The sequence below is a fragment of the Conger conger genome, chromosome 1 (genome assembly GCF_963514075.1).
Source record: "Conger conger chromosome 1, fConCon1.1, whole genome shotgun sequence".
Classification (NCBI taxonomy): Eukaryota; Metazoa; Chordata; class Actinopteri; order Anguilliformes; family Congridae; genus Conger; species Conger conger.
In genome coordinates, this window is record NC_083760.1 from 13,701,972 (window position 1) to 13,715,106 (window position 13,135).

General features: G+C 39.3%; 1 protein-coding gene across 1 annotated transcript; it reads left to right on the forward strand.

The window, feature by feature from the left end:
• The first annotated feature begins 892 nt into the window (after window positions 1–892).
• On the forward strand, window positions 893–8,447 carry si:dkey-87k14.1 (leucine-rich repeat transmembrane protein FLRT2). The gene is made up of 2 exons (XM_061255093.1): window positions 893–1,169; window positions 3,601–8,447. Exon 2 carries the CDS (start codon window positions 4,020–4,022, stop codon window positions 6,030–6,032), a length of 2,013 nt encoding a protein of 670 aa, XP_061111077.1. The 5' UTR covers window positions 893–1,169; window positions 3,601–4,019; the 3' UTR covers window positions 6,033–8,447.
• Window positions 8,448–13,135: the final 4,688 nt, after the last annotated feature.

Sequence of the window (13,135 nt, forward strand, 5' to 3'; positions counted from 1 at the left end):
ACATGAGTCAAGAGATCAAAAATCAGCCATCAAGCATTTCTCATTTGGCTTTATTGCATTTTCAAACAACATTATCAAATATTTGTAGATTTACTGATGCATATTTCGGGAGAAGCAACTGCAGCCCCACAGAAGAATATACTCAAAAGTGGATGTGTGAATGCTCAGATCTGGAACTTGACCCAATTTTACACCAATTACACCAGCACATAATGAAAATGTCATCAAACATAAGTTACATTTGTAATATTTTATATATCTTTATATTTTTTTTGGAAAGGGGTGGTCATTATAATATTACTGATATGTATTGCACGCAATCTGAGAAATAATTAGAATCGGATTTTCTGTTTTCCAAAGTGCCTAGCCTAAAAAAGACTAGTACTAAAAATGAAAGGCAAGATGTTAAAGGGGAGGGGGGTGAGGAGCCTCTGCCATTTCCTGACGCTTTTGTGTTACAGCAAAGGAGCATTCTTTATTCTGTGAGGGTGGGAGGGACAGAGTGAGAAACACTGAGGGAGAGAGAGAGAGAGAGAGAGAGAGAGAGAGGTAGAGAGAGAGAGAGAGACAGACAGAGAGAGGACGAGAGCAGTAGGGAGAGATCGCTATCAACCGAATTCATTACTGTAAACATCTCCCAGGGGTTCCGGGGGAGAAAGGCAAGTCTTACATTAGCAGTAAACAATCAGACGCGAGTCATTATGACCCCGGGATTGCAGCGGAGTCTTGAGAAGTGCACGCTCACTGTTTTGGGGAGGGGGGGGGACCCTGGGAAGAAGTGGGAGCAGTAAGTCTCTCTCCCCGCTCTTTGGTTAATGTAATCCTTTAATCTCTGGAAGGCAGCGAGGAGCTGAGGTGCCGGGCTGAGCCGCGGGGGTGACGAGACCGAGGCGGCAGTGGCGGAGAGCCAGGGTGGGAGCCGGAACCTTCCGCCGGACCCGGTCAGCATGCTGCACGCCACATTCAGCGCCACCGCTGCCGGAGGACACACAGCTGACCCGCTCGGACCGCAGAGGGCACAGCCGGCGCCGTGGAAACGGTCGCGCACCGCGAACGCGTGAAGCCCGCCCGCACTCCGAGCCCGCGGGGAGACGGGGAAAGTGGCATGCTGCGGAGAGAAATACCATGAGGATATATTATGAAGAAGGTTAAAGCCTTCCCCCACACAGGTACAGATCAATGCTTTCTTTGGAATAGTTGTTGAAATGGAAATATGTGTTCGGCTATATATGCTGCATGTATACATTCATATACATATACGTATATATAATTTTTTTTTGCCAAAACATGACTTATATTCTTAGATAGTAAATTAGATTTTTTTTAAACCATGGTCATTTTTGAGCATTGAACTACAGTCAATGCATTTTACTTAACAAGTTATTGTGGCGTCATTGATCTTTGTTCCTGCCTTAAAGCCCTTTAGGCTTTTATTGCCATCACTATAATAAACTCAATTCAGTGGTTATATTGTCCTTAATAAAGTAGGTTCAAATATGTAAATATGACCTAGTTATATGTGTGTGTGTGTGTGTGTGTGTGTGCATGTGTGTGTGAGTGTATTTGTGCATGTGTGTGTGCGTGCATGTTCGTGTGTGTGTGTGTGTGTGTGTGTGTGTGTGTGTGTGTGTGCGTGTGTGAGTGTGTGTGTGTGTGTGTGGTGTGTGTGGTGTGTGTGGGTGGACATTTATCACAGGAAATATATTTGCTATTCACATTATTTTCACGGTGGTTAAATATGTGTATGTCAATGAATGACAGAAATGAATTAATGGACTTAAAGCAGCTTCTTTAAATGATGCCTGCGGAGGCTGAACAGGTAAATGCTGTATGCATGTCTAGTTCCCAGTCTGTCTGTAATGTTATAAATCAACCAGAGCAAGACCTAATTCCACTGAATATCCTTCACTGCACAGCTTTTGAAGTTCACCTGATCCGCACTCTTCCATTTCTGCTTAATAATGATCGTTAACTTTTAATTACATGTCTGTTAAATCCACTCTCAATCCTTTTGGAGTGAGTGGCATGTGTGTGTGTGTGTGTGTGTGTGTGTGTTTATGTGTTTGTGTGTGTGTGTGTGTGTGTGTGTGTGTGTGAGTGTGAATGTATAGGAGCTGTATTAAAAGCACATATTTCATCATGGTGCAGCTTAACGAAAATAAAAAAAATATCCCTGGCTGGGGAGAGAATACTGATTGCACCACTCATGATAAGTTAACATCTTCCCCATTATATAGTATTCTGTATTGGCAGTTTCAATATTAGGTAAATACCAAATGAATATGACCTGACATTTAGTCAGTTATGCAATTATATATTTTCGGAGCATTTTATGGTTTCAGATAATTGGATATAAGCACTTGTTCATGTTCTATATTTGATTGTGGTACAGTTAATTAATAAGCATAGCATAATTAATGGCTATTCAGTACCAGACGTGTTCGTTGAGTTAAAATTAGTTGCATTGAGAGCCTCACCATGCACTTAAATCTAGCTGAATGCCAAGCCTCCTATTTGTTAATGAAATATACTAATACAATACGCCATTATAAATATACAGTGCTATTATTATTGTTATTATTATTATTTTTATTATTATTAGGATTATTATTATTATTATTATTATTATTATTATTATTATTATTATTATTATTATTATTATATTGTTTACCCTCTTGCTGTGTAAAATGTCCACAATTTGGTAACAAACACTTTAAAGGAAAAAATAGACCTTCGTATGTGACATTTGAATTTTATGACAGAAAGAGCTACAATATATTTGGAAAATGCAACACACACTATAAAAACAAAACTCATGAATCTTATGCCTACAATAGTCATGTGACCTTATGCACACTCTACTGTGCACCCTTCCACTGTAAACTGGCCTATCAATCAGCTGCAGCCTGTGGGATGCAAACTTTCTAGCTGTGTTTCACTTCAGAGGTTGTAGGTAGCACACAACACTCAGCAAAATATATTTTAAATAAATGATTTAGAGATTCATTAAATTTAAATAATTGATATGGATGTAAACATACCGTAGAGGAGACTATGTTTTTTTAAAAGAAATGTAATTTCTTACGTAGATCAAAGCAGACACAAGTTCATAATGGTGGCTGCATTACAGTAAGCCTTTTGACTACACATCGAATAAAAAAATTATTAATTTACATGTATGAGGAAAATGTATTCATGATTACAGAGTAACAGATTAAAATTCCAAATTGACATTGGATTCTGACTCACACACACATACACACACACGCTCACACACACACATATACCAATGATTACAAATCAAATTTGCACAAGATGACAACACTGAAACAAGCAGTGAACATCAGAATTGAAGTACAGCATATATTATTTATTTTATTTATGCCCCTGTAATATCTCCCACACCTCCCTTTATACCTGTTGGCTGTATACATTTTTTTTATTCCCTTTCATATAAATCCACAATACATTTATGTGAAAGGGAATAAAACTTTGGTATAGTACGACCATAAACCTGTGGAAACAAGGAGTGTGAGAGTTTTTAATGAGAAACTATTGCCTTGGGAAGTACTAATTTTCTCTCTATTTTTATTGAACTAGGTCTTTGGATCCAAATGTCAAATCCGAGGGAGGCTCCTTCAGTCAGGGGCCAGCCGCCTGTGACAAGTGTGTAAGAGAGAAGTCCTGCATGACAAGCCAGCTGAGCACTTCCCACTTTACTCCATGCCACACCATTTTAAATTGGTCCTCTCTGGGCTGAAAGCAAAATGTGATGAGCTGTGCAATCATCTTTTAACCGAGCATGGACAGATGCAGGCAAAGGACCCGCACAGGTTAATGAGCCTATTGCTCTTGTATTGGGAGTTTAGAATAGGCAATTATAGGATCTCCCCCCCTACATGACTTCGACTTAGTGTACTCAACAACAAAGTAAGCGGCAAGAGCTGTCAAAGAACTCGTTCTTGTTGGATTTTATTACATTTTTTTGACAGTTGCAAAGCCCCTCCCAATCTTAAACGATGGAGTTACAAGCTCGGGTGTGGAATAAATGCTGGCCTATGTTTCTCCGATCATGGATAACCATCCTGTTGGGCCTTCACGTGCAGTTCTACTGGGCCGCATCCTGTCCAGACGAGTGTCGCTGCGACAGAACTTTTATTTACTGCAATGAGCGGAGTCTGACATCAGTGCCTCTTGGAATACAGGAGGGTTACAAGACTCTCTACCTCCACAACAACCAAATCAACAATGCTGGATTTCCTGTGGAGCTGCACAATGTCGCCTCCGTCGAAACGGTTTATCTCTACGGCAACCAGCTGGACGAGTTTCCTCTCAATTTGCCCAAAAATGTCAGAGTGCTCCACCTTCAGGAGAATAACATCCAAACCATATCCAGGGCGGCCTTGGCCCAGCTCTTAAAGCTGGAGGAGCTGCACCTGGATGACAACTCAATCTCCACTGTGGGGGTGGAGGAGGCCGCCTTCCGGGAAGCCATTAGCCTTAAGCTCCTGTTTTTGACAAAGAACCACCTGAGCAGCGTTCCGATTGGGCTGCCCGTGGACCTGAAGGAGCTGCGTCTGGACGAGAACCGCATTGCGGTCATCGCGGAGGAAGCGTTCAAGAACGTCACGGAGCTGGAGCGTCTCATCCTCGACGGGAACCTGCTCACCGACGAGGGGATAGCCCCGGACACCTTCCAAGATTTGGTTAATCTCCGAGAGCTGTCAATGGCCCGAAACTCCCTCACTGTTCCTCCCTCCAACCTCCCGGCTGAGTTTTTAGTCAAACTCAACTTGCAGGATAATCAAATGAATGAGATCCCTGTGACATCCTTCTCCAGCCTCCGCCAGCTCGAGAAACTGGATATTTCTAACAACCAGCTGCAGTCGCTGACAGAGGGGGTCTTTGATGGCCTTTTCAGCCTCAGACAGCTCACTGTTCGAAACAACTTGTGGCACTGTGACTGCAACATTAAATGGGTCATCGTGTGGTTAAAGTCTCTGCCAGGGACTCTCAACGTCCGTGGATTTATGTGCCAAAAGCCTGAGAAAGTACGTGGCATGGTAATCAGAGAGCTGAATATGGACCTGATCCAGTGCCCCAACAGCACGCTCTCCGTGCCACGGTTCACCCAGCTGCCCACACACCTTCCCCTGCCCACCACCACCACCAGGCCTGCCTGGGTGGTGCCGTTCTCACCTCCAGTTGATCTGGCTCCATCCACACCACCATCCCACCCGCTTCCTCCGCCGACGCTAAGCGGCGACAGCGAACAGAGGACTAAGCCCCCCAATCCTCCCGACCGCGACCGAGATGCTCTTCAGATTTCCTTTCATGTTGTGAACGGCACTTGCATTCAGGTAAGCTGGACGTCTGTCTTTTCTGTCATGGCCTTTAAGGTGTCTTGGGTAAAGATGGATCACAGCCTGACAGGCGATATCGTGCAAGAGAAGACGATCAGTGGTGACCATCAGAGACTCAGCCTGGGCAAACTGCAGCCTAAGTCTACATATCGCATCTGTGTATTCCCATTAGATGCGTTCAATAACTACAGTCCAGGAGACTATACAGTTTGTTCAGAGGCTACGACTAAGTCTGCTTCTTTTGGCTCTGATAACAAGGCCACTGGGCCAGAGCAAGCCACTCAGCAGGACCCAAGCTCCCCATTTCTACTGGCTGGACTGATAGGTGGAGCAGTGATTGTTGTCCTGGTGGTGTTGTTGAGCATATTTTGCTGGCACATGCACAAAAAAGGACGCTCCTCTTCATCAAAGTGGAAATATAATCGAGGGAGAAGAAAAGATGATTACTGTGAAGCAGGAACAAAGAAGGATAACTCTATTCTTGAAATGACTGAAACCAGTTTTCAGATAGTCACCTTAAATAATGAACAGCTCCTTAAAGGAGATTTCCGAATACAACCAATTTACACCCCAAATGGGGGCATTGGATTCAGAGACTGTCAATTTGGGAACAACAGCATAGCATACTGCAAGAACAATGTTCCAGAAGCAGACTGTTGCCATACATGAGGGTATTCAGAAGATGTTAAAACATTTGTCTTGAGAAAACAGTAAAAATACATTTCCAAGACCTATCTACTTTGTAATTTATACTGTGGACTAAAATGTGGAAATCTGCAACCTTTTTTATTACTTAGTTTTGTTTTCTTGTTTTCAAAGTAAGTTACTTATTTTAGTTGGAAATTAAAAAATAAGTAATTTACGGTTAAGAAACTAATGACTGTACAGAGGAAATTGTACAATCAAAGCTCCTTGGATTATTCTTACAGAAGCTGTTTTCTTTTGCTTTTCAACACTATGGAGGCTGGTACACTTTCTTAATCACAGAAGGGATGCAACAATTGCACAACCCCATACACATTACAGTTTGCAGGACGAATGCTGGTTACCAGATATAAACAGTACTGATTAGTCTGCATTTGAAAAATGAATCACAGAAAATTTCAGTACATTTTTAGAGGGACAAAGAGCATGAACAGAATATGAAGTCAGCCATTCAGGAAATACATTAGTGTCTAAATGTCAAGGTTTTATTTCTTTATTTTGGCCTTAATAGCTCCTGAGGAAAAAATGAGAAAAAAGTAATATACAATATAGAATACAGGCTAAAGCTCCCACCCCCACCCTACATCCCCACTCGTCAACACAGACCACAAGGTGGCAGCTTTTTTCAGCCTAAAAAGATATGAGTTTCTGATATTTATAGTGCAGTCAAGAGGATGCACCGTTTGCCACCTTGTTGCAATAAGCTTTGGTTTCTTTTTGAGGAGATTACTACACCGATACAAAATAGTGCATTGATGTTATGCAGAGAGAGAAAACATGTACTTAACACAATATGTACATATTAATCATTACAACCGTAAATGCTTTATACAAATACAATACATTCACAAGGAAAGCTATATATCGCTTATGAGAAAGATTTTTTTTCCATATCTTGAGAAAATAGGCACCTTGCACCTTGAAGTGAAAGCTCTATTTTACTTAATTTTCCTCATAGCCAATATTTATTTTGCAAGTCACAATCCAGCCCCCACTCTCAAGTTCAATATTATTATTATTATTATTATTATTATTATTATTATCATTATTATTGGTAGTAGTACATTGATTAAATATTACTTTCAAAAGCCAATGTTTTCCTGGAATTTGAGACGGTTTCATTGTTTCAAATGTGCAACGACATGACAAGATATATGAAAGCTTAATGAGAGATGTTACTTGGGCATGATTATTTTATGTCAAGTACCTCTGTCTAAATTGTCTGGCCGTAAAATAGGATATACTTAAAACCCCCTTTAATTGATAACATACAGGCTGATTACAACCAGCATTGTTGCAAATGTAATCTCTCTCTCTCTCTCTCTCTCTCTCTCTCTCTCTCTCTCTCTCTCTCTCTCTCTCTCTCGCACACACACACACAACAGCTTCAGTTGTTTCTTCAACAACAGTGTTTCTTATCCATTTCAATGATTATAAAATTGCTCACATTTGTATGTGGCTATACCATGAATTTCACAGGTGTATAAAAGAGAGGTCACCAGCTGTCACTTGTCCCAGACCAACAGGCTGTAATTTACAAATGAAAAAAGCAGAAACCATCAAAGAGGGTAGCATGTTGGGTCTCAAGAAAACGTCCTCTAGACTGGCCAAACTGGCTCTAACTGTGTATGTGGGGTACTGTATGTGGTATAAATGTGCACACACAGTACACCACACACTATTATTATTTAATATTATACAAAATATTACAAGCACCCAACAGTCCAATAAATCTTCCAGGAATATGTTTAGCATTGCACAATACAGCTTTATTTTATTTCCATTTAAAAATATACATATATTATTATTAGTAGTATTATTATTATGAATAATGGTAATGCTTATAATAAAGTTATTCATTGTGTTCTGTGAATCAGTTTATACTTTGAAAAAAAAAAAAATCTGTAAACTCAGATACTGACGTTGTGTTCAGAAAAGTATTTCCCTGTTCATATTTCATCAAAAGAGCCAGGTTCACTGATACTCATGTCATTGCTTTCATCATGGTAAAACCATAATTGGTCAATACTTTCCCCAGATGCAAAAGGTATTACATTTTCTTAATTTATGAAAAATACGTTGTGCTGTTAGTCTTTTGTTTTGTTTATTAAAAAGACGTTGAGCTAACAGATTAACACAAAATAATGAGTGATAATTTTTATACAATTTAGTTTTGTCCATGTCATGCAGTTGGTGAAATTTATTCTGCTGATCAGGAACCAAAGTTTTTTGTTCTCCTACACAAATATTGTTGTTGTAAAAATGTATGTGCCTTGAAATTAACTCACAATGTCAAGTCCTTCAAACCTCTAAATGTTTTTGCACAAAATGTATATATAGTAGTGATGCTTTTGAAAATAATAAATACAATAATTGGGATCACATGTATTTATTTTCTACCATAAGCATACAGTTTATTAATTTCCTTTTAAAATCTGTGAATTTGTGAAGATATGTTGTGTTCTGTTTAAACTTGATTTCACTAGAATTATTGTGGGGTTTAATCTCAAGAGAGCTGCCATACTGTACACACACAAGCATACACTCACATATACACGCAAGCACGCACACACACACGCACACACGCAATATACTGCTATAATAAAAATATACAGTACATATAATCTACTGTATATTTAAATGTCTTTGAATGGGTTGGCACGGATGGTGCAGTGGATAACACTCCCAGGTTCAGCCTTGCTGAGTTCTGCTCGTGCTCATGTGGGTTTCCACAGACTTCATCCCAAAGACCAAAGACATGCAGGTTAGGCTAATTGGAGAGTCTAAATTGCCTGTAGGTATGAGTGTGTGAAGGTTGTGTGTGCCCTGTGATGGATTGGTGACCTGCCTAGGGTATAATCCGGCCTCTCACCCAATGCATGCTGGGATAGGCTCCAGCTCCTCACAGGACCCTGACCAAGAATAAGCAGGTTAGATAATGGATGGATGGCTGTCATGTTACATTTTTTTCTTCCAGTTTATTCATAGCCTTCTCCCACAGCTGTGCATAAATATGAGTACTTATATCATGAAGACTGTACTGTTGTATGGATTCGGTACTGTTGCATAGGTTTCAGATGGATGTTTAAATGCATAGTTTTTACTGCTGCACACATGCATGCACACAAGCACACAAAGACACCAAAAATACTGTTGTAAAAATATTATTCATATGTTACTGTCTCTAAATGTCATGGTTTTCTTTCTTCCAGTTAATACATATCCATCTCCCACAGATGCACATAAATCTAAATATCAACTGTAGGTTACTGTTGAATATTTTCTTTCAAATGGACATGTTGCATAAAGCGTTGCATCCATCGTGTTTGTGTCCACACACACAGACACACAGACACACGCACAAACATACAAACATTCATGAGACTTTGTGACTATGATACTAATACTCCAACAACATTGAGCCTCATTGGCTAATTTACTGAACGATCTTTAAATTACCTCATCAGAAATGCCTTCATGGAATCAATATTTTCATCCCATTAAATAAAAATGGCCATGGATTTAAAATACCTTAAAACACACCCATTGCATACTGTAAAATGCTATGTTTCCATATGTTTAGCCATAAATGCAGTAGGCGTAATTATCCTATGGCAAGCTGATACAGATGTGTGCATGTGCGTTTATATCATTTCAAAACGACCATATTTAACAGTCATCCTTCAAAATTAAATTATCTTTAATAATTCTGGTGATAAGACTGTAAACGAAGGCTTTCCTGATCCGAACATTAAAGGAGTTTCAACGGAATCGAGTATTTCAGCTACACTGAATGGAAAATTACAGCATTCAAATTGAGTCGTTTCACAGGTCTTTATCTAATAGTCCACTGGGGACCTGGGTTCAGATGCATGGAGATCCATAATTTTCTGAGTGAGCACTCAAACAGAAAAATGGAGTCAACTTCGAGGAAAATCATTATAACAGTCAGGAAGGAGCTGTTTTCACACAGGCACACACAGACACAGACGCATGCACACACACACACACGCACACACTTCCAGTATGCCCTAGTCTTCAGTGACTAATCTTCTGTATTTTGACGGTGACACAATTTTGTTGTGCTGGCTCTGTACCCCAGCACATTGGTTGAAATTAAATGAAATAACAGATATGAGGTTAAAGTGCAGACTGTCATCTTTAATATAAGGGTTTTTACCTTCAGGTCCATTGATCCACTTTAAGCATTAGGCCCTGATATTCTATGCTTTAGCTGGTAGGCCTCATCATAAAAAAAGTATGTCTGCTTGCTAAAAGTATTTCCATAGTATCTCCAAAATCAAAAGTGTTACTACAGCAATATCAATAAATTAGGATAATAGATTATATGGAGTAGCCAAGTCCTCGAGCCATGTTAATAGGACATGCAATTGTTTTATAGAAATATCAACAGAGTACAGAAATATGCTCAAAGAACAACAATGGTGAAATTATTGCAATGTTATTATTTCTGCCTTGAACTGAATCATTACAAGCTATTGAAACAAATGACAAGTGAATCTCAATGTTACAAGCAGAGTTGAAGTGGGAAACTCTTCATCCTCAATTGACCATTAGCAAAATCTCTATAAGTCCTGCCCTCCTTAACGACTGTTGGTACATCCAACAAAATTAATTGGAATTGGCTGGCAGCATCCGTAATCCATGAATTACAGCAACAAATGGCTTTGGAAGTATAATTCAATAGCTTCGAAAGGTACTTTGTAAATTACAATCGTAAATTATGTATAGTATAAACAGTAAAAACTGTGGTAATATAGAAAAATGTATTAACTTTTTTTAAACCGGGTTATGTTTATTTCACAGTGTGGGCAGTCTTACTCCTTACACTCACATGGTGGGGGGATTTTCTTCAATATTCCATTGATAGTGCGGGAAAAGCTAATCTGCCATTAGCTACCAAATAGCTGCTGGAATAAAAATGCTAATGCAAGGCTTGCAAAAAAGTAACGTTAGCCCAGGAAGGTTTGATGCTAGCTGGAGCTAGTGATTGCAACAATGGTACATGAGGCATGGCAAGCAGATAGAGTATAACCGTGTGGTTTTCAGTGTGTGTCAAGATCAATAATGCAGTGCTGACCAGTTAGGAATGAAGATAGATCCCATTCAAGATCTGTTCTGTGTGTGATGTATATCAATAACTAAAGGACCGTGGTAGATGGCTTTGAGCCAACCAAAAGAAAATGGTAAGACAATGAATGCTCACAATAACCGTTCAGCCCATTAACCATTAACACAGCTATGTGGGAAATCCAGAGAGAGAGAGAATGAATGAGTGTGTTTACCTTTTTATGTAGCTACGCCTTTGCTTTGCATAATATTGGATTATAGTGTCACTTGAAATGTGGTTTCCTGGGGAAAGTCCAGGCATTATAGTCCCAATGTCTCTACATTGACTTGGCTAGTCAAGATCATTCAATGTGTTGGCCTGGAAAAAGCTTCTTGGTTGCTTTAGCAGTATGTTTGGGGGTTTGCCGGGGTCATGACCCTGCTGCAAGGTGACGTGGGGTCAAATGAGGTTCAAGGCATTTTGTTGGTTTTGAGCAGATCTCTCTGTACATTTCAGAATTGATATTGCTCCTGCCATCACCGCTCACATCATCAATATATACAAGTGAGTAGTGGTAGCCATACATGCCCAAGACATAACACCCATGTTTCACAGATCATGTGGTATGCTCTGGATCATGAGGCTAAATGGTCCCTGACCCTATACCTGTACTCTTTTTTAGTGAAACATTGAATTGAAAGTGAATTGAATTGTTTAATTGAATTGTTTAAGCTTTATACTTTATACTTGATATAATATAATTTGACTGTTTCACGTTTGGTATTTTGACTGAGTTTAGCTCTCTATCTATCTATCTATCTATCTATCTATCTATCTATCTACTTAGCTGATGACACCTGCTATCACTGACTGAGTCGACAGAGTGAGTGTAACATTAATTACAGAAGGCACATGGTTGGGCATGGGTGACCAATACCTTTTTTCTTTTGCCTGTTTTGCAGTGATAGAAAAGAGTGGGTATTTAATTCAGCAGCTCAGAAATAGTTTAAAAGTAGCACCGAGCTAAGGCACCGAAATATTATTATTTATTTTTTTTTGCAATATTTATCAAACTTGAACCTGGCCATTCTCTTCATGAGGCTTATCGGTGGTTTGCATCTTGCAAACATGTGGATCAAAAGGGCTGCAATTTCGACATGGATCACTGGATATTGATGTAGATACTCAAATTAGAGCTGACAGCCTGCACTTAAACCACATGTGAATTATGTGTTTTTGTGCAAGAACATTTTAGCACTCAATATATTTTTGCTTTCTCAAGCAGTGTTTTATTAAAAGAGGTTACAATAACATGGTCCATTGCTGAGATGGGATTTATTTGAATGTTTTTATCATTAGTAGGGTATCTCATGTGTGTGTGTTTGCCATATTTTCCGAGGAATCAGTAATAAATAAAACAGACTGTAGATGCCTCGCCCCAGCTGACCTTTTGCTCACATATCTGAGGGTCCAAGGGACAGGGTAATGAACTATTAACTCATACATCTGGGCCTTCCAGCAGTGTGGTGTGATCAAACTGAAATCCTCCCAACCTTTCCCATCCAAGGGCTGATGCAAGAGAGAAATGTTATTCAGTCTGATTTCTAAATCTTTCGAAATCTTTATACTAGTTGCAGGACAAGCAGGGATTTCAAACCATGCTAACGAAACAATGACTTCAATTTGCTAGGCTGTACGTAAATTTACAACTGTGCATCCACTCTATTCTCTGATGTATATAATTCGAGATATTGCAATTTGGAGGCAAGTTATCTGACTATACCCAATAAAAATGCTAATGCAGATTTAGCAAATCTGTTAAAAATAGGAGGAATTCTCAGTTTGCATTATAAGCAAGAGATACATGTTTTGTGTAGATTTCATGTTATTTTATGTTTAAATTGAAATCATTGATTAATAAATAGCAATAATTTTTTTAAAAGCCTATAGCGATTAGTGAGTTCTCTTTACATCATAATAAGTATGTAACATTTAC

Coding starts and splice junctions, on each gene's coding strand:
- si:dkey-87k14.1 (XM_061255093.1), top strand. CDS start 4,020: ATGGAGTTACAAGCTCGGGTGTGGAATAAATGCTGGCCTATGTTTCTC.